Source organism: Bufo bufo, chromosome 8, assembly GCF_905171765.1.
Source record: "Bufo bufo chromosome 8, aBufBuf1.1, whole genome shotgun sequence".
NCBI lineage: Eukaryota > Metazoa > Chordata > Amphibia > Anura > Bufonidae > Bufo > Bufo bufo.
In genome coordinates, this window is record NC_053396.1 from 230703600 (window position 1) to 230727196 (window position 23597).

At 51.7% G+C, this 23597-nt stretch overlaps 1 protein-coding gene across 1 annotated transcript; it reads left to right on the forward strand.

Moving 5' to 3' along the window:
* The first annotated feature begins 21438 nt into the window (after window positions 1-21438).
* On the forward strand, window positions 21439-22683 carry LOC120978220 (adenosine receptor A1-like). The gene has a single exon (XM_040406446.1). It carries the CDS (start codon window positions 21439-21441, stop codon window positions 22681-22683), a length of 1245 nt encoding a protein of 414 aa, XP_040262380.1.
* The last annotated feature ends 914 nt before the right edge of the window (window positions 22684-23597 follow it).

Below are 23597 nucleotides of genomic sequence, written 5' to 3' on the forward strand. Positions count from 1 at the left end.
CGCGGCGTATCGGGCAACACAGCTCAGGACACGGCGTTTCGGGCAACACAGCTCAGGACACGGCGTATCGGACAACACAGCTCAGGACGCGGCGTATCGGGCAACACAGCTCAGGACGCGGCGTATCGGAACACAGCTCAGGACACGGCGTATCGGATAACAGCTCAGGACACGGCGTATCGGACAACACAGCTCAGGACGCGGCGTATCGGGCAACACAGCTCAGGACGCGGCGTATCGGGCAACACAGCTCAGGACGCGGCCTATCGGGCAACACAGCTCAGGACGCGGTGTATCGGGCAACACAACTTAGGACGCGGCGTATCGGGCAACACAGCTCAGGACGCGGCGTATCGGGCAACACAGCTCAGGACGCGGCCTATCGGGCAACACAGCTCAGGACGCGGCGTATCGGACAACACAGCTCAGGACGCGGCGTATCGGACAACACAGCTCAGGACACGGCGTATCGGAACACAGCTCAGGACACGGCGTATCGGGCAACACAGCTCAGGACGCGGCGTATCGGGCAACACAGCTCTGGACGCGGCGTATCGGGCAACACAGCTCAGGACGCGGCGTATCGGGCAACACAGCTCAGTACACGGCGTATCGGACAACACAGATCAGGACACGGCGTATCGGACATTACAGCTCAGGACACGGCGTATCGGACAACACAGCTCAGGACACGGCGTATCGGACAACACAGCTCAGGACAAGGCGTATCGGGCAACACAGCTCAGGACACGGCGTTTCGGGCAACACAGCTCAGGACACGGCGTATCGGACAACACAGCTCAGGACACGGCGTATCGGGCAACACAGCTCAGGACATGGCGTATCGGGCAACACAGCTCAGGACACGACGTATCGGACAACACAGCTCAGGACGCGGCGTATCGGACAACACAGCTCAGGACGCGGCGTATCGGGCAACACAGCTCAGGACGCGGCGTATCGGGCAACACAGCTCAGGACGCGGCCTATCGGGCAACATAGCTCAGGATGCGGCGTATCGGGCAACACAACTCAGGACGCGGCGTATCGGGCAACACAACTCAGGACGCGGCGTATCGGGCAACACAGCTCAGGACGCGGCGTATCGGGCAACACAGCTCAGGACGCGGCCTATCGGGCAACACAGCTCAGGACGCGGCGTATCGGACAACACAGCTCAGGACACGGCGTATCGGACAACACAGCTCAGGACACGGCGTATCGGAACACAGCTCAGGACACGGCGTATCGGGCAACACAGCTCAGGACGCGGCGTATCGGGCAACACAGCTCTGGACGCGGCGTATCGGGCAACACAGCTCAGGACGCGGCGTATCGGGCAACACAGCTCAGTACACGGCGTATCGGACAACACAGATCAGGACACGGCGTATCGGACAACACAGATTAGGACACGGCGTATCGGGCAACACAGCTCAGGACTCGGCGTATCGGGCAACACAGCTCAGGACGCGGCGTATCGGACAACACAGATTAGGACGCGGCGTATCGGGCAACACAGCTCAGGAATCGGCGTATCGGGCAACACAGCTCAGGACGCGGCGTATCGGGCAACACAGCTCAGGACGCGGCGTATCGGACAACACAGATTAGGACACGGCGTATCGGGCAACACAGCTCAGGACCTGGCGTATCGGGCAACACAGCTCAGGACACGGCGTATCGGGCAACACAGCTCAGGACACGGCGTATCGGGCAACACAGCTCAGGACGCGGCGTATCGGGCAACACAGCTCAGGACACGGCGTATCGGGCAACACAGCTCAGGACGCGGCGTATCGGGCAACACAGCTCAGGATGCGGCGTATCGGGCAACACAGATTAGGACACGGCATATCGGACAACACAGCTCAGGACACGGCGTATCGGACAACACAGCTCAGGACACGGCGTATCGGACAACACAGCTCAGGACACGGCGTATCGGACAACACAGATTAGGACTCGGCGTATCGGACAACACTGCTCAGGACACGGAGTATCGGGCAACACAGCTCTGGACGCGGCGTATCGGGCAACACAGCTCAGGACACGGCGTATCGGGCAACACAGCTCAAGACACGGCGTATCGGGCAACACAGCTCAGGACACGGCGTATCGGGCAACACAGCTCAGGACACGGCGTATCGGGCAACACAGCTCAGGACACGGCGTATCGGGCAACACAGCTCTGGACGCGGCGTATCGGATAACACAGCTCAGGACACGGCGTATCGGACAACACAGCTCAGGACGCGGCGTATCGGGCAACACAGCTCAGGACACGGCGTATCGGGCAACACAGCTCAGGACACGGCGTATCGAGCAACACAGCTCAGGACACGGCGTATCGGAACACAGCTCAGGACCTGGCGTATCGGGCAACACAGCTCAGGACGCGGCGTATCGGAACACAGCTCAGGACCTGGCTGTGAAGGACTTTTATGCAATTGCCTATATGCTTCAGTTTGATTCTCTCCCTGCTATTTTGAGGACTATATTGTTCGGTTCCAAGTGTCAAGAATGAATGTATTCGTGTACTGGACAATGATGTTGAGATTATGTTTGTATGTGGGATAGAAAGTACTTGTGTGAAATTGTTAAGAATTGTAAATGTTCTGGCCAGCAGATAATTGAGCTGTGTGTATTGGTAAAACTCAATTGTCTAGCCTGGCCCAGAGGAGGAGTTTTAGGATAATTGAGCTGTGTGTATTCTTAAAACTCAATTATCTAGCCTGGCCCAGAGGAGGAGTTTTTGCTGCATAAATTGTGAGTTCTGTGTACCAGTAAATCAGTCTTGTTCCAGCATTAAGTTGACTCATGTGTGGATTATTCGGCGATTCCAGGGATATTCCTACTCGTGGAATATTGGGTGATTTTCTTTTATGGGAAGAAGGGAATGCTTGACGAGGATATTTTCTACTACCGTCACAATTGGTTGGCAGCAGCGGGATTTTCCCTTCTACTTTCCTTTACACCAGGATTCCAAGCAGACACTGGGAACAGTGAATGGAAGGCTGGTACACCCTGCTTAAAAGAAATACACTGAAAGAACTACTGGAAGTCCGTGGAAGGATTGCTAGCAACAAAACCAAGCGGGTCATTATAGCAGAAATTAATGGAGCTAGACCAGGAGAACTTGGTTGCAGCAACGCCAGCAGTACAAGAGATGGGGACACCAGTGATTCAGGAGGAGGAATCACCAGCCAACAAGGCAATGAGAGAGAAGCTAGCATGGTTCGGTCCGAACCCAACGGCGGATGTGGTGCTGAAAGTGATGAACCTGTTAGCGGAGGAGGCTAAACAAATAAGAGACGCAGAGCTACAGTTAAAATTGTCAGCAGTCCAACGAGCAGCCGCACATTCTCCAAACAGTGAGTACAGCACAGCAGACACAAGGAAGATTCCGTTTAGCGCTTTTAACCACTTCCCGCCACGCTAACGCCGAAAGGCGTCATTTCTGCGGCGCTCCCAGGTCACACTAACGCCAATAGGCGTCATCTCGCGTGAGCCGAGATTTCCTGTGAACGCGCGCACACAGGCGCGCGCGCTCACAGGAACGGAAGGTAAGAGAGTTGATCTCCAGCCTGCCAGCGGCGATCGTTCGCTGGCAGGCTGGAGATGTGTTTTTTTTAACCCCTAACAGGTATATTAGACGCTGTTTTGATAACAGCGTCTAATATACCTGCTACCTGGTCCTCTGGTGGTCCCCTTTGTTTGGATCGACCACCAGAGGACACAGGTAGCTCAGTAAAGTAGCACCAAGCACCACTACACTACACTACACCCCCCCCCCCCCCGTCACTTATTAACCCCTTATTAGCCCCTGATCACCCCATATAGACTCCCTGATTACCCCCCTGTCATTGATTACCCCCCTGTCATTGATTACCCCCCTGTAAAGCTCCATTCAGACGTCCGCATGATTTTTACGGATCCACTGATAGATGGATCGGATCCGCAAAACGCATCCGGACGTCTGAATGAAGCCTTACAGGGGCGTGATCAATGACTGTGGTGATCACCCCATATAGACTCCCTGATCACCCCCCTGTCATTGATTACACCCCTGTCATTGATCACCCCCCTGTAAAGCTCCATTCAGACGTCCGCATGATTTTTACGGATGCACTGATAGATGGATCCGATCCGCAAAACGCATCCGGACGTCTGAATGAAGCCTTACAGGGGCATGATCAATGACTGTGGTGATCACCCCATATAGACTCCCTGATCACCCCCCTGTAAAGCTCCATTCAGATGTCCGCATGATTTTTACGGATGCACTGATAGATGGATCCGATCCGCAAAACGCATCCGGACGTCTGAATGAAGCCTTACAGGGGCATGATCAATGACTGTGGTGATCACCCCATATAGACTCCCTGATCACCCCCCTGTAAAGCTCCATTCAGATGTCCGCATGATTTTTACGGATGCACTGATAGATGGATCGGATCCGCAAAACGCATCCGGACGTCTGAATGAAGCCTTACAGGGGCATGATCAATGACTGTGGTGATTACCCCCCTGTAAAGCTCCATTCAGATGTCCGCATGATTTTTACGGATGCACTGATAGATGGATCGGATCCGCAAAACGCATCCGGACGTCTGAATGAAGCCTTACAGGGGCGTGATCAATGACTGTGGTGATCACCCCATATAGACTCCCTGATCACCCCCCCTGTCATTGATTACCCCCCTGTCATTGATTACCCCCCTGTAAAGCTCCATTCAGACGTCCGCATGATTTGTACGGATGCACTGATAGATGGATCGGATCCGCAAAACGCATCCGGACGTCTGAATGAAGCCTTACAGGGGCGTGATCAATGACTGTGGTGATCACCCCATATAGACTCCCTGATCACCCCCCTGTAAAGCTCCATTCAGATGTCCGCATGATTTTTACGGATGCACTGATAGATGGATCCGATCCGCAAAACGCATCCGGACGTCTGAATGAAGCCTTACAGGGGCATGATCAATGACTGTGGTGATCACCCCATATAGACTCCCTGATCACCCCCCTGTAAAGCTCCATTCAGATGTCCGCATGATTTTTACGGATGCACTGATAGATGGATCGGATCCGCAAAACGCATCCGGACGTCTGAATGAAGCCTTACAGGGGCATGATCAATGACTGTGGTGATTACCCCCCTGTAAAGCTCCATTCAGATGTCCGCATGATTTTTACGGATGCACTGATAGATGGATCGGATCCGCAAAACGCATCCGGACGTCTGAATGAAGCCTTACAGGGGCGTGATCAATGACTGTGGTGATCACCCCATATAGACTCCCTGATCACCCCCCCTGTCATTGATTACCCCCCTGTCATTGATTACCCCCCTGTAAAGCTCCATTCAGACGTCCGCATGATTTTTACGGATGCACTGATAGATGGATCGGATCCGCAAAACGCATCCGGACGTCTGAATGAAGCCTTACAGGGGCGTGATCAATGACTGTGGTGATCACCCCATATAGACTCCCTGATCACCCCCCTGTCATTGATCACCCCCCCTGTCATTGATCACCCCCCTGTCATTGATCACCCCCCTGTCATTGATCACCCCCCTGTAAGGCTCCATTCAGACATTTTTTTGGCCCAAGTTAGCGGAATTATTATTATTTTTTTCTTACAAAGTCTCATATTCCACTAACTTGTGTCAAAAAATAAAATCTCACATGAACTCACCATACCCCTCACGGAAACCAAATGCGTAAAATTTTTTAGACATTTATATTCCAGACTTCTTCTCACGCTTTAGGGCCCCTAGAATGCCAGGGCAGTATAAATACCCCACATGTGACCCCATTTCGGAAAGAAGACACCCCCAGGTATTCCGTGAGGGGCATATTGAGTCCATGAAAGATTGAAATTTTTGTCCCAAGTTAGCGGAACGGGAGACTTTGTGAGAAAAAAATTAAAAATATCAATTTCCGCTAACTTGTGCCAAAAAAAAAAAATTTCTATGAACTCGCCATGCCCCTCATTGAATACCTTGGGGTGTCTTCTTTCCAAAATGGGGTCACATGTGGGGTATTTATACTGCCCTGGCATTCTAGGGGCCCCAAAGCGTGAGAAGAAGTCTGGTATCCAAATGTCTAAAAATGCCCTCCTAAAAGGAATTTGGGCACCTTTGCGCATCTAGGCTGCAAAAAAGTGTCACACATCTGGTATCGCCGTACTCAGGAGAAGTTGGGGAATGTGTTTTGGGGTGTCATTTTACATATACCCATGCTGGGTGAGAGAAATATCTTGGTCAAATGCCAACTTTGTATAAAAAAATGGGAAAAGTTGTCTTTTGCCAAGATATTTCTCTCACCCAGCATGGGTATATGTAAAATGACACCCCAAAACACATTCCCCAACTTCTCCTGAATACGGCGATACCACATGTGTGACACTTTTTTGCAGCCTAGGTGGGCAAAGGGGCCCACATTCCAAAGAGCACCTTTAGGATTTCACAGGTCATTTACCTACTTACCACACATTAGTGCCCCTGGAAAATGCCAGGGCAGTATAACTACCCAACAAGTGACCCCATTTTGGAAAGAAGACACCCCAAGGTATTCCGTGAGGGGCATGGCGAGTTCCTAGAATTTTTTATTTTTTGTCACAAGTTAGTGGAAAATGATGATTTTTTTTTTTTTTTTTTTTTTTCATACAAAGTCTCATATTCCACTAACTTGTGACAAAAAATAAAAACTTCCATGAACTCACTATGCCCATCAGCGAATACCTTGGGGTCTCTTCTTTCCAAAATGGGGTCACTTGTGGGGTAGTTATACTGCCCTGGCATTCTAGGGGCCCAAATGTGTGGTAAGGAGTTTGAAATCAAATTCTGTAAAAAATGACCTGTGAAATCCGAAAGGTGCTCTTTGGAATATGGGCCCCTTTGCCCACCTAGGCTGCAAAAACGTGTCACACATCTGGTATCCCCGTACTCAGGAGAAGGTGGGGAATGTGTTTTGGGGTGTCATTTTACATATACCCATGCTGGGTGAGAGAAATATCTTGGCAAAAGACAACTTTTCCCATTTTTTTTTATACAAAGTTGGCATTTGACCAAGATATTTATCTCACCCAGCATGGGTATATGTAAAAAGACACCCCAAAACACATTCCTCAACTTCTCCTGAATACAGAGATACCAGATGTGTGACACGTTTTTGCAGCCTAGGTGGGCAAAGGGGCCCATATTCCAAAGAGCACCTTTCGGATTTCACTGGTCATTTTTTGCAGAATTTGATTTCAAACTCCTTACCACACATTCGGGCCCCTAGAATGCCAGGGCAGTATAACTACCCCACAAGTGACCCCATTTTGGAAAGAAGAGACCCCAAGGTATTCGCTGATGGGCATAGTGAGTTCATGGAAGTTTTTATTTTTTGTCACAAGTTAGTGGAATATGAGACTTTGTATGAAAAAAAAAAAAAAAAAAAAAATCATCATTTTCCACTAACTTGTGACAAAAAATAAAAAATTCTAGGAACTTGCCATGCCCCTCACGGAATACCTTGGGGTGTCTTCTTTCCAAAATGGGGTCACTTGTGGGGTAGTTATACTGCCCTGGCATTCTAGGGACCCGAATGTGTGGTAAGGAGTTTGAAATCAAATTCTGTAACAAATGACCTGTGAAATCCGAAAGGTGCTCTTTGGAATATGGGCCCCTTTGCCCACCTAGGCTGCAAAAAAGTGTCACACATCTGGTATTGCCGTACTCAGGAGAAGGTGGGGAATGTGTTTTGGGGTGTCATTTTACATATACCCATGCTGGGTGAGAGAAATATCTTGGCAAAAGACAACTTTTCCCATTTTTTTATACAAAGTTGGCATTTGACCAAGATATTTATCCCACCCAGCATGGGTATATGTAAAAAGACACCCCAAAACACATTCCTCAACTTCTCCTGAATACAGAGATACCAGATGTGTGACACTTTTTTGCAGCCTAGGTGGGCAAAGGGGCCCATATTCCAAAGAGCACCTTTCGGATTTCACAGGTCATTTTTTACAGAATTTGATTTCAAACTCCTTACCACACATTTGGGCCCCTAGAATGCCAGGGCAGTATAACTACCCCACAAGTGACCCCATTTTGGAAAGAAGAGACCCCAAGGTATTTCGTGATGGGCATAGTGAGTTCATAGAAGTTTTTATTTTTTGTCACAAGTTAGTGGAATATGAGACTTTGTAAGAAAAAAAAAAAAAAAAAAAAAATCATCATTTTCCGCTAACTTGTGACAAAAAATAAAAAGTTCTATGAACTCACTATGCCCATCAGCGAATACCTTAGGGTGTGTACTTTCCGAAATGGGGTCATTTGTGGGGTGTTTGTACTGTCTGGCCATTGTAGAACCTCAGGAAACATGACAGGTGCTCAGAAAGTCAGAGCTGCTTCAAAAAGCGGAAATTCACATTTTTGTACCATAGTTTGTAAACGCTATAACTTTTACCCAAACCATTTTTTTTTTACCCAAACATTTTTTTTTTATCAAAGACATGTAGAACTATAAATTTAGAGCAAAATTTCTATATGGATCTCGTTTTTTTTTGCAAAATTTTACAACTGAAAGTGAAAAATGTCATTTTTTTGCAAAAAAAATCGTTAAATTTCGATTAATAACAAAAAAAGTAAAAATGTCAGCAGCAATGAAATACCACCAAATGAAAGCTCTATTAGTGAGAAGAAAAGGAGGTAAAATTCATTTGGGTGGTAAGTTGCATGACCGAGCAATAAACGGTGAAAGTAGTGTAGTGCCGATTTGTAAAAAAGGGCCTGGTCTTTAGGGGGGTATAAACCTGTGGTCCTTAAGTGGTTAAAGCTTTTGATGAAAAAGACTGTGACATTGATAATTACCTGGCAGATTTTGAGCGACAATGTAACCTGCACCGAATAGATAGAGGAGAGTGGGTCGCAGTATTGTCAGGCAAACTGTCAGGCAAAGCTTCTGATGCTTTCCGGACCGTGCCAGAGCAGGAGATCCATAGCTACGCCAGGGTTAAAGAAGTGCTCCTGGCTCGTTATGCAGTAACCACCAGAGCACAAAGTCGCGCTGCCGAGAGCCATCCGCTTCCTACTGAGACCCAGGTAAGCCAACCCAACCTATCCTTGACTGTAGAACCCCTACCCTGGGACACCCCAGAGGATTTTGGGCGGGAGGTGACCGGAGACCCTTCCCTCAGAAAGTATCGAGAGAAAGCCAGGAGGGGCCAAGGGGGGTTAGAGAAGGAGCAATTTATCTGGGAGGAAGGCCGCTTGTACAGGCTCACCGAGACCCGGGGTAATACACCAGGGCCTAAGCAAAAACGCCAGCTGGTAGTTCCCCGGAAATACCGCCAGGAGTTATTGAGGATTGGGCACGACGTACCCTTGGCAGGCCATTTGGGAATACGCAAGACAGGGTATCGGATAACCCAGAACTTCTTCTGGCCTGGGGTGTCCGACGACGTCAGGGCGTATTGTCAAACGTGCGAGGTATGCCAACGTATAGGTAAAAAGGGAGACCACCCAAAGGCTAAACTAGTTTCCATGCCCATTATTGAAGAACCGTTCACAAGGGTAGCCGTGGACATTATAGGGCCCCTGGCCCAACCTAGCCGTTCCGGCAAGCGGTATATACTCACCATAGTAGACTACGCCACCCGTTACCCCGAAGCGGTAGCTCTCTCTAACATACAGGCTGAGACCGTAGCAGAGGCCCTAGTTAAAGTATTTTCCCGAGTAGGCTTTCCCAAGGAGGTTCTGTCCGACCAAGGTACCCAATTTACGGCCGAGGTAACCCAGCAGATATGGAAAACCTGTGGAGTTAAATCCCTGACTAGCTCCCCATACCATCCCCAGACTAACGGCCTATGCGAGCGCTTCAACGGAACGCTAAAGCAAATGTTGAAGTCGTTCACGGGGGCATACAAGGATTGGGAGCGATTCCTGCCACACCTTCTCTTTGCCTACCGAGAGGTACCGCAGGAATCGACCGGATTCTCACCCTTCGAACTTCTCTATGGGAGGCGGGTGAGGGGGCCCTTAGATCTCATCAAGGATCACTGGGAGGGGCAGACAGAGATTGAGGGGACCCCGGTTGTACCTTATGTCCTGGAGCTGAGGGACCGCATGGAGGAATTAGCCCAGACAGTGCGAGAGAACCTCCGGGCGGCCCAACAGCGCCAGAGGGTATGGTATGACCGACGGGCTAGGCACCGGAGCTTTCAGATAGGCCAAAAGGTCATGGTATTAAGGCCGGTCCGAACAGACAAGCTCCAGGCCGCCTGGCAGGGCCCCTATAAAGTTATAGGACAGATATGCGACACTACCTACACGATAGCCAGCTGCGAGGATGAAGATGTGAAACGAACCTTTCACATCAACATGCTCAAGGCCTATCAGGAACGGGCAGAGGAGGTAGCCGCTATCTGTGCACCAGCAGGAGAAGACACAGAGACCCTACCCCTTCCCGACCTATTGGGCAGTAACGAAGGGATGACCCAGATAAAGAAAGTCCAGCTAGGTGAACAGCTGGAGCCGCAAGAGCGGGATCAAGCTGTCCGCTTACTAGAAACAAAACAGGCCACATTCTCTCAGGAGCCTGGATACACACTCCTAGCCATACACAAGGTAGAGACTCCAGGACAGGCACCCCTGAGACAGCCTCCCTACCGTATCCCCGAAGCAGTCCGGGAAGGGATGCGGAAGGAGATAGATGAGATGCTTCGGCTAGGCGTAATCGAACCCTCAGAAAGTCCTTGGGCCTCGCCGGTAGTCTTAGTGCCAAAGAAGGATGGGACAACCCGCTTCTGTGTAGATTACCGGCGCCTCAATGACAAGACAGTTACAGACGCCTATCCGATGCCACGGATGGACGAGCTGCTTGACCGTATCTCTGCAGGGAAGTATCTGACCACAATAGACCTATGCAAGGGATATTGGCAGATTCCCCTAGCAGAAGATGCCATACCCAAGTCGGCCTTCATCACCCCGTTCGGCCTATACCAATTCCGGGTTATGCCGTTCGGGATGAAGAACGCCCCGGCCACCTTCCAACGGATGGTGGATCAGTTACTTAGGGGTCTCCAGAGCTTTGCATGCGCTTACCTGGATGACATCGCCATCCACAGCGATACCTGGGAAGCGCACCTAGAGCACATAGGGGTAGTATTAGATAGGATCAGGGGGGCCGGGCTGACCCTGAAACCCGACAAATGTCACTTGGGTATGGCGGAGGTACAATATTTGGGCCACCGAGTAGGATGTGGTAAGCAACGGCCGGAGCCGGCTAAGATCGAGGCCGTTGCCAATTGGCCCACTCCCCACACCAAGACACAAGTCATGGCTTTCTTAGGCACAGCCGGCTATTACAGACGCTTTGTACCCGACTATAGTGCCCTGGCCAAACCCCTGACCGACTTGACCAAAAAGAAGCTACCCAGACAAGTCCTGTGGTCCCCGGAATGCGAGGTGGCTTTCCAAGCACTAAAGACTGCTCTGGTTAATGCTCCGGTGTTGGTTACCCCAGATCCTAACAAAAGATTTATTGTCCATACAGACGCTTCAATGTTTGGACTGGGGGCAGTACTAAGCCAGATCGGGGAGGATGGAGGAGAGCACCCGGTGGCATACCTGAGTCGGAAGCTGTTGCCAAGGGATGTCAGTTATGCCACCATTGAAAAAGAGTGTTTGGCCTTGGTATGGGCACTCAAAAAGCTCACACCTTACCTTTATGGCCGGGCGTTCACTCTCATCACCGATCACAACCCCTTGGTGTGGCTTAACCGGGTTTCAGGGGATAACGCCCGTTTGCTACGCTGGAGCTTGGCCTTACAGCCCTATGACTTTACGATTCATTATCGCCCAGGCAAGCAAAACGGGAATGCCGATGGATTGTCACGCCAAACGGATTTAACCTCGGACTAAAAGCTCTGAACCCGTCAACCCTACTGGACCAGGAAAGGTCCAACCGAGTTGCCGGAGCAGGGAGAAAAAGGGGGGCCATTGTGAAGGACTTTTATGCAATTGCCTATATGCTTCAGTTTGATTCTCTCCCTGCTATTTTGAGGACTATATTGTTCGGTTCCAAGTGTCAAGAATGAATGTATTCGTGTACTGGACAATGATGTTGAGATTATGTTTGTATGTGGGATAGAAAGTACTTGTGTGAAATTGTTAAGAATTGTAAATGTTCTGGCCAGCAGATAATTGAGCTGTGTGTATTGGTAAAACTCAATTATCTAGCCTGGCCCAGAGGAGGAGTTTTAGGATAATTGAGCTGTGTGTATTCTTAAAACTCAATTATCTAGCCTGGCCCAGAGGAGGAGTTTTTGCTGCATAAATTGTGAGTTCTGTGTACCAGTAAATCAGTCTTGTTCCAGCATTAAGTTGACTCATGTGTGGATTATTCGGCGATTCCAGGGATATTCCTACTCGTGGAATATTGGGTGATTTTCTTTTATGGGAAGAAGGGAATGCTTGACGAGGATATTTTCTACTACCGTCACACTGGCGTATTGGGCAACACAGCTCTGGACGCGGCGTATCGGATAACACAGCTCAGGACGCGGCGTATCGGACAACACAGCTCAGGACGCGGCATATCGGACAACACAGCTCAGGACACGGCGTATCGGAACACAGCTCAGGACCCGGCGTATCGGGCAACACAGCTCAGGACACGGCGTATCGGGCAACACAGCTCAGGACGCGGCGTATCGGGCAACACAGCTCAGACCGCGGCGTATCGGGCAACACAGCTCAGGACGCGGCGTATCGGGCAACACAGCTCAGGACTCGGCGTATCGGGCAACACAGCTCAGGACGCGGCGTATCGGACAACACAGCTCAGGACTCGGCGTATCGGAACACAGCTCAGGACACGGCGTATCGGACAACACAGCTCAGGACACGGCGTATCGGGCAACACAGCTCAGGAAACGGCGTATCGGGCAACACAGCTCAGGACGCGGCGTATCGGACAACACAGCTCAGGACGCGGCGTATCGGACAACACAGCTCAGGACGCGGCGTATCAGGCAACACAGCTCAGGACACGACGTATCGGACAACACAGCTCAGGACACGGCGTATCGGACAACACAGCTCAGGACGCGGCGTATCGGGCAACACAGCTCAGGACGCGGCGTATCGGGCAACACAGCTCAGGACGCGGCGTATCGGGCAACACAGCTCAGGACGCGGCGTATCGGGCAACACAACTCAGGACGCGGCGTATCGGGCAACACAGCTCAGGACGCGGCGTATCGGGCAACACAGCTCAGGACGCGGCCTATCGGGCAACACAGCTCAGGACGCGGCGTATCGGACAACACAGCTCAGGACGCGGCGTATCGGACAACACAGCTCAGGACACGGCGTATCGGAACACAGCTCAGGACACGGCGTATCGGGCAACACAGCTCAGGACGCGGCGTATCGGGCAACACAGCTCTGGACGCGGCGTATCGGGCAACACAGCTCAGGACGCGGCGTATCGGGCAACACAGCTCAGTACACGGCGTATCGGACAACACAGATTAGGACACGGCGTATCGGGCAACACAGCTCAGGACACGGCGTTTCGGGCAACACAGCTCAGGACACGGCGTATCGGACAACACAGCTCAGGACACGGCGTATCGGGCAACACAGCTCAGGACGCGGCGTATCGGGCAACACAGCTCAGGACACGACGTATCGGACAACACAGCTCAGGACACGGCGTATCGGACAACACAGCTCAGGACGCGGCGTATCGGGCAACACAGCTCAGGACGCGGCGTATCGGGCAACACAGCTCAGGACGCGGCCTATCGGGCAACACAGCTCAGGACGCGGCGTATCGGGCAACACAACTCAGGACGCGGCGTATCGGGCAACACAGCTCAGGACGCGGCGTATCGGGCAACACAGCTCAGGATGCGGCGTATCGGACAACACAGCTCAGGACACGGCGTATCGGACAACACAGCTCAGGACACGGCGTTTCGGGCAACACAGCTCAGGACGCGGCGTATCGGGCAACACAGCTCAGGACGCGGCGTATCGGGCAACACAGCTCAGTACTCGGCGTATCGGACAACACAGATTAGGACACGGCGTATCGGACAACACAGCTCAGGACGCGGCATATCGGACAACACAGCTCAGGACACGGCGTATCGGAACACAGCTCAGGACCCGGCGTATCGGGCAACACAGCTCAGGACACGGCGTATCGGGCAACACAGCTCAGGACGCGGCGTATCGGGCAACACAGCTCAGACCGCGGCGTATCGGGCAACACAGCTCAGGACGCGGCGTATCGGGCAACACAGCTCAGGACTCGGCGTATCGGGCAACACAGCTCAGGACGCGGCGTATCGGACAACACAGCTCAGGACTCGGCGTATCGGAACACAGCTCAGGACACGGCGTATCGGACAACACAGCTCAGGACACGGCGTATCGGACAACACAGCTCAGGACGCGGCGTATCGGGCAACACAGCTCAGGACGCGGCGTATCGGGCAACACAGCTCAGGACGCGGCCTATCGGGCAACACAGCTCAGGACGCGGCGTATCGGGCAACACAGCTCAGGACGCGGCCTATCGGGCAACACAGCTCAGGACGCGGCGTATCGGGCAACACAACTCAGGACGCGGCGTATCGGGCAACACAGCTCAGGACGCGGCGTATCGGGCAACACAGCTCAGGACGCGGCCTATCGGGCAACACAGCTCAGGACGCGGCGTATCGGACAACACAGCTCAGGACGCGGCGTATCGGACAACACAGCTCAGGACACGGCGTATCGGAACACAGCTCAGGACACGGCGTATCGGGCAACACAGCTCAGGACGCGGCGTATCGGGCAACACAGCTCTGGACGCGGCGTATCGGGCAACACAGCTCAGGACGCGGCGTATCGGGCAACACAGCTCAGTACACGGCGTATCGGACAACACAGATTAGGACACGGCGTATCGGGCAACACAGCTCAGGACACGGCGTTTCGGGCAACACAGCTCAGGACACGGCGTATCGGACAACACAGCTCAGGACACGGCGTATCGGGCAACACAGCTCAGGACGCGGCGTATCGGGCAACACAGCTCAGGACACGACGTATCGGACAACACAGCTCAGGACACGGCGTATCGGGCAACACAGCTCAGGACGCGGCGTATCGGGCAACACAGCTCAGGACGCGGCCTATCGGGCAACACAGCTCAGGACGCGGCGTATCGGGCAACACAACTCAGGACGCGGCGTATCGGGCAACACAGCTCAGGATGCGGCCTATCGGGCAACACAGCTCAGGACGCGGCGTATCGGACAACACAGCTCAGGACACGGCGTATCGGACAACACAGCTCAGGACACGGCGTATCGGAACACAGCTCAGGACACGGCGTTTCGGGCAACACAGCTCAGGACGCGGCGTATCGGGCAACACAGCTCAGGACGCGGCGTATCGGGCAACACAGCTCAGTACTCGGCGTATCGGACAACACAGATTAGGACACGGCGTATCGGACAACACAGCTCAGGACGCGGCGTATCGGGCAACACAGCTCAGGACACGGCGTATCGGGCAACACAGCTCAGGACACGGCGTATCGGATAACACAGCTCAGGACGCGGCGTATCGGATAACACAGCTCAGGACACGGCGTATCGGGCAACACAGCTCAGGACGCGGCGTATCGGACAACACAGCTCAGGACACGGCGTATCGGGCAACACAGCTCTGGACGCGGTGTATCGGGCAACACAGCTCAAGGTTTTTATTATTTTATAACTAAGAAGGGGGGGGGGGGTACATGGTCGCTGTGAACACATGCATCATCCTAGTTCGCCAGTCATGTGTGCACAGGTAACGTGTCACCCGCCCACACCTCTAGTTGCAGTGTGCACTGTAGACATGTGGGTGCACCCCCTGTTCCTGCTCACCCCCTTACAGGGAGTGCAGAATTATTAGGCAAGTTGTATTTTTGAGGATTAATTTTATTATTGAACAACAACCATGTTCTCAATGAACCCAAAAAACTGATTAATATCAAAGCTGAATATTTTTGGAAGTAGTTTTTAGTTTGTTTTTAGTTTTAGCTATTTTAGGGGGATATCTGTGTGTGCAGGTGACTATTACTGTGCATAATTATTAGGCAACTTAACAAAAAACAAATATATACCCATTTCAATTATTTATTTTTACCAGTGAAACCAATATAACATCTCAACATTCACAAATATACATTTCTGACATTCAAAAACAAAACAAAAACAAATCAGTGACCAATATAGCCACCTTTCTTTGCAGGGACACTCAAAAGCCTGCCATCCATGGATTCTGTCAGTGTTTTGATCTGTTCACCATCAACATTGCGTGCAGCAGCAACTACAGCCTCCCAGACACTGTTCAGAGAGGTGTACTGTTTTCCCTCCTTGTAAATCTCACATTTGATGATGGACCACAGGTTCTCAATGGGGTTCAGATCAGGTGAACAAGGAGGCCATGTCATTAGATTTTCTTCTTTTATACCCTTTCTTGCCAGCCACGCTGTGGAGTACTTGGACGCGTGTGATGGAGCATTGTCCTGCATGAAAATCATGTTTTTCTTGAAGGATGCAGACTTCTTCCTGTACCACTACTTGAAGAAGGTGTCTTCCAGAAACTGGCAGAAGGACTGGGAGTTGAGCTTGACTCCATCCTCAACCCGAAAAGGCCCCACAAGCTCATCTTTGATGATACCAGCCCAAACCAGTACTCCACCTCCACCTTGCTGGCGTCTGAGTCGGAGTGGAGCTCTCTGCCCTTTACCAATCCAGCCACGGGCCCATCCATCTGGCCCATCAAGACTCACTCTCATTTCATCAGTCCATAAAACCTTAGAAAAATCAGTCTTGAGATATTTCTTGGCCCAGTCTTGACGTTTCAGCTTGTGTGTCTTGTTCAGTGGTGGTCGTCTTTCAGCCTTTCTTACCTTGGCCATGTCTCTGAGTATTGCACACCTTGTGCTTTTGGGCACTCCAGTGATGTTGCAGCTCTGAAATATGGCCAAACTGGTGGCAAGTGGCATCTTGGCAGCTGCACGATTGACTTTTCTCAGTTTATGGGCAGTTATTTTGCGCCTTGGTTTTTCCACACGCTTCTTGCGACCCTGTTGACTATTTTGAATGAAACGCTTGATTGTTCGATGATCACGCTTCAGAAGCTTTGCAATTTTAAGAGTGCTGCATCCCTCTGCAAGATATCTCACTATTTTTGCCTTTTCTGAGCCTGTCAAGTCCTTCTTTTGACCCATTTTGCCAAAGGAAAGGAAGTTGCCTAATAATTATGCACACCTAATATAGGGTGTTGATGTCATTAGACCACACCCCTTCTCATTACAGAGATGCACATCACCTAATATGCTTAATTGGTAGTAGGCTTTCGAGCCTATACAGCTTGGAGTAAGACAACATGCATAAAGAGGATGATGTGGGCAAAATACTCATTTGCCTAATAATTCTGCACGCAGTGTAGTGTATGGAGCCTGCCGCATGTGGTTTCAGCCTCCATTGTGTGAGGACACTGCCCGCCACCAGGACTGCAACCCTTCACAGAGGCCATCATTATAAAGGAGGACGTGGGCGTGTAAACTTATCACACGTGCCGTAGACTCTCAGTGACTCAGTCTGGAGGTAGAGACACCTGGACACAGAAAGGGACAGCAAAGCCGAGCAGGCTCACAATCACATCTCTTCAACCTCTGGCATAGACCTGGATCTGCAGACAGGGGTCCTGATTTACAATCTCATCTCCTCAATAGACCTGGATCTGCAGACAGGGGTCCTGACTCACAATCTCATCTCCTCAATAGACCTGGATCTGCAGACAGGGGTCCTGACTTACAATCTCTGGCCTATACCTGGATCTGCAGACAGAGGACCTGACTCACAATCTCATCTCCTCAATCTCTGGAATAGACCTAGATCTGCAGACAGAGATCCTGACTCCCAATATCTAGCATAGACCTGGATCTGCAGACAGAGGTCCAGACTCATAATCTCATCTCCTCAATAGACCAGGAGGATCTGCAGACAGAGGTCCTGACTCACAATCTCATCTCCTCAATCTCTGGAATAGACCTGGATCTGCAGAAAGAGGTCCTGGCTTACAAACTCATCTCCAAAATAGACCAGGATCTACAGAAAGATGTCCTGACTCCCAATCTCTGGCATAGACCTGGATCTGCAGACAGAGGTCCTGACTCACAATCTCATCTCCTAAATCTCTGGAATAGACCTGGATCTGCAGACAGAGGTGCTTAGTTAGAATCTCATCTACTGAATCTCTGGAATAGACCTGGATCCACAGACAGAGGTCCTGACTCTGAATCACATCTCCAATCTCTGGAATAGACCTGGATCTGCAGACAGAGGTCCCCACTCACAGTCTCATCTCTTCGATATGTAGAATAGACCAGGATGTGCAGACACACGTCCTGACTCTCAATCTTTGGCATAGACCTGGATCTGTAGACAGAGGTCCTGACTGAATCACATCTCACCAATCTCTGGAATAGACCTAGATCTGCAGACAGAGGTCCTGACTCGCAATCTCATCTACTAAATCTCTGGAATAGACCTGGATCTGCAAAAAGAGGTCCTCACTCACAGTCTCATCTCCTCAATCTGTGGCATAGACCTGGATCTGCAGACAGAGGTCCTGACTCACAATCTCATCTCCTTAATCTCTGGAATAGACCTGGATCTGCAGACAGAGGTCCTGACTGAATCACATCTCCCCAATCTCTGGAATAGACCTGGATCTGCAGACAGAGGTCCTCACTCAGAGTCTCATCTCCTCAATCTGTGGAATAGACCTGGATGTGCAGACACACATCCTGACTCTCAATCTCTGGCATAAACCTAGATCTGCAGACAGAGGTCCTGACTCACAATCTCATCTTCTTAATCTCTGGCATAGACCTGGATCGGCAGACAGAGGTCCTGACTCACAATCTCATCTCCTTAATCTCTGGCATAGACCTGGATCGGCAGACAGAGGTCCTGACTCACAATCTCATCTCCTTAATCTCTGGAATAGACCTGGATCGGCAGACAGAGGTCCAGACTCACAATCTCATCTCCTTAATCTCTGGAATACATTAAGTCCGGCCAGTGTTCGGCTAGATCCTCCCTATGATCTGCGCTGATGGTGGAATTCATGAGCTAGCTCCTCTTGAGATCCAGGTGAGAGTTGTAGTGTTTTAAGACAGTTGATTATTAATGTGGCTGTAGATGTGAAGTTGTGACCACCATCTGGCAAGCTCTAGAGATTCATTGTAAAGAAGCCACAGATTTTCTGTGATGGACATGTCACTCAAATCTGCCACTCCTAATTTTGTTCTTGGATGAAATGTGAAGTGATGGTTCAGGCAGACAATAATCCTTCATGGCCAGATCTTTAGAGTATCATTGCATGTATGACCAGCATTAGAGAGAATACTTGTAGGCTACTCATCATGCACATTGTCTACAAAGACTAGGGAGCAGGGTGTGGACCCTGCAGACCCTCCGATTTAAATACACGGGAAGGGGGGGATCTACAAGGACTGGGGAGCAGGATGTGGACCCTGCAGTGCGCCCGTTCTCTATACACAGGAATGGGGGAAATACAACAACTGTGGAGCAGGATGTGGAACCTGCACAGTGCAGACTGTCTGCTCTACGAACACAGGAAGAGGGATCTACAAGGATGAGTGGGATGCAGACCTTGCAGACTGCCCGCTATCCATACATGGGAAGGGGGATCTACAAGGCCTGGGTAGCAGGGTGTGGACCTTGCAGACTTTCCACTCTTCATACAAGTGGAGGGGATCTACAAGGCCTGGGTAGCAGGATGTGGACCCTGCAGACTGTCTGCTCTCTACACATGAGAAGGAGAATCTACAAGGCCTGGGGAGCAGGGTGTGGACCTTGCAGACTGTCCGCTTTCCATACATGGGAAGGGGGATCTACAAGGCCTGGGTAGCAGGGTGTGGACCTTGCAGACTGTCCACTCTCCATACAAGTGAAGAAGGGATCTTCAAGGCCTGGGTAGCAGGATGTGGACTCTGCAGACTGTCTGCTCTCCACACATGGGAAGGGGAATCTACAAGGCCTGGGGAGCAGGGTGTGGACCTTGCAGACTGTCCACTCTCCATACAAGTGAAGAGGGGATCTTCAAGGCCTGGGTAGCAGGATGTGGACCCTGCAGACTGTCTGCTCTCCACACATGGGAAGGGGAATCTACAATGCCTGGGGAGCAGGGTGTGGACCTTGCAGACTGTCCGCTCTCCATACACGGGAAGAGGGGATCTATAATGTCTGGGGAGCAGGGTGTGGACCTTGCAGGCTGTTCGCTCTCCATACATAGGAAGCCGGGATCTACAATGCCTGGGGAGCAGGGTGTAGACCTTGCAGACTGTCTTCTCTCTGTACATGGGAAGGGGGATCTACAAGGCCTGGCGGGCAGGATGTGGAACTTGCACTGTCTGCTCTCCATACACGGGAAGGTGGGATCTACAAGGCCTAGGGAGCAGGGTGTAGACCTTGCAGACTGTCCGCTATCCACACATGGGAAGGGGGATCTACAAGACCTGGGGAGCATGGTGTAGACTTTGCAGACTGTCCGCTATCCATACATGGGAAGGGGGATCTACAATGCCTGGGGAGCAGGGTGTAGACCTTTCAGACTGTCCGCTCTCCATACATGGTAAGGGGCGATCTATAAGGACTGGGGAGCAAGGTGTGGACCCTGCAGACTGTCCGCTCTCCATACACGGGAAGGGGGTATCTACAACAATGGAGAGCAGGATTTGGACCCTGGGGAGGGGGAAAGGGGATCTACAAGGCCTGGGGAGCAGGATGTGGACCCTGCAGACTGTCTGCTCTCCATACATGGGAAGCGGGGGGGGGGGGGGGGGGGGGGGGTCTACAAGGACTGGGGAGCAGGGTGTGGACCCTGCAGACTGTCCACTATACATATGCGGGAATAGGGGATCTGCAATGACTGGAGAGCAGTATGTGGATCCTGCAGACTGTCTGCTCTCCATACACGGGAAGGGGGGGATCTACAAGGCCTGGCGGGCAAGTTGTGGACCCTGCAGACCGTCCTCTCTCCATACACGGGAAGGGGAGGATCTATAAGGACTGGGGAGCAAGGTGTGGACCCTGCAGATCGTCCTCTCTCCATACACGGGAAGAGGGGGTCTACGAGGACTGGGGAGAAAGGTGTGGACCCTGCAGACCATCTGCTCTCTATACACTAGAAGGGGAGGATCTATAAGGACTGGGGAGCAGGATGTGTAACCTGCAGGCCGCCCGCTCTCCAATCATTGGAAGGGGGATCTACAAGGACTGTGGAGCAGGGTGTGACCTTTCAGTATGCCCACATTCCGATGGGAGGGGGGGGGGGGGGGGTGGATGCAGCATCTTTGCTTGTGCCTTGAGGAGTTGGGTTTTGTAGATGTAGCAGAGCTAAACGTTGTAACTGTTGTAGATGTGGCTTTCTCCTGTAGCCCGGCTGGCAGTTGCCGGGTGGACTATTCAGGGACTGGTTGCATGGCACTGATTCTGTGTTATATCTTCCAGCTGTACATTGACCCTCATTCTGCCTGGGATGACTTGCTGTCCTCCATCAGTCCTGCCATGAACCTCTCCTCCAATGTCCCTCTGGTGACTGTATCCAACATTCCGTACTTGGTGACAGAAGTGCTGACGGCGGTCATCTCAGTGGTGGGCAACTCTCTGATCTGTTTGGCGGTTATAACTGACCGCAGGCTTCGCACGGTCACCAACAACTTCCTGCTGTCTCTAGCTACTGCGGACATACTTGTGGGAGCCGTGGCCATCCCCTGTGCCATCATGCTTGACCTGGGCATAGTACGATGCAGTCTCTACTCCTGCTTATTCATGCTCTGCAACCTCATGACGTTTTCTTTGGCATCCATTTTTGGACTTTTAGCGATAGCGGTGGAGCGCTACATCTCCATATTGTGTCCCTTCCATTACCGCGCTCTGGTCACACCACGAGCTTCCGTAATAGTGATAATCTGCACCTGGATGCTGGCGGCACTTGCTGGCCTGATGCCGCTTATGGGTTGGCGCAGGCCATTCCCTCCTGAAAGTAAGTGTCTCTTCAGCAGCCTCATCTCGGAGTCTTACATGGTCTACCTGATCTTTTTTGGCTGTGTCATCCCCCCGCTGGTTGCCATGCTCGTGCTCTATGCTCGTATATTCCTGGAAATTCGAAGGCAGATCCGACAGATTGCAGAATGGGCGGTGGACGTGAGCCGGAGAAGGAGGAGGCGACGTGTGGTCGTCAGGGAGTTCCGAATGGCCACGTCGCTGTTCCTCGTGGTCTTCTGCTTCGTGGTTTGCTGGTTCCCCATTCATATCCTTAATGTGGTACGACTATTCTGCCCCCAGTGTGTGGTGCCCCCAGACCTGGTGCTCTCCGCTGTCATCCTCTCCCATGCCAATTCTGCCCTAAATCCCATTATTTATGTTTTTCGAATGAGGACCTTCAGGCGAGCGATAGAGACCACCTTGTCCTGCTCCTGCGGCACCAGTGCAGTAGGAAGCGTCACTGCAACCAGTCTGGCGAAAGCGGCCCATGAACAGAGAGAAGACGGACACTACAGGGATGTGCCTCTGCCTGGCACCTAGAACAGCCTGGAGGAGGCAGAGAAGACCCCAGGATGCCCACCGAGAACCTACCGCCGTCATATCCTTCCACCGGGTCTGACTCCTGTAATCCTCTGTGCAGACCTTTCTGAATAAACCCAGCTTTCCCACATCCTGAATGGCTATCTGTATGGTTATGTACAACATCTGGATCTTTTCTCTTACAGTGTCAGGCTTCACATTCCGTTATAGACGCAACCTGTAACGGAATGGCAGAAAACTGGTGAGAGCCCGGCCCGCATCCACCCTCCGACACGATGCAAGGCCCAGGTTGTTCTGTATGTGCATGGCCCTGGTACACGGGGCGATGTACATACAGAGCAGAGACTCCTGGTACACGGGGCGATGTACATACAGAGCAGAGACTCCTGGTACACGGGGCGATGTACATACAGAACAGAGACTCCTGGTACACGGGGCGATGTACATACAGAACAGAGACTCCTGGTACACGGGGCGATGTACATACAGAACAGAGACTCCTGGTACACGGGCGATGTACATACAGAACAGAGACTCCTGGTACACAGGGCGATGTACATACAGAGCAGAGACTCCTGGTACACGGGGCGATGTACATACAGAGCAGAGACTCCTGGTACACGGGGCGATGTACATACAGAGCAGAGACTCCTGGTACACGGGGCGATGTATATACAGAACAGACACTCCTGGTACACGGGGCGATGTACATACAGAACAGAGACTCCTGGTACACAGGGCGATGTACATACAGAACAGAGACTCCTGGTACACGGGGCGATGTACATACAGAACAGAGACTCCTGGTACACGGGGCGATGTACATACAGAACAGAGACTCCTGGTACACGGGCGATGTACATACAGAACAGAGACTCCTGGTACACAGGGCGATGTACATACAGAGCAGAGAC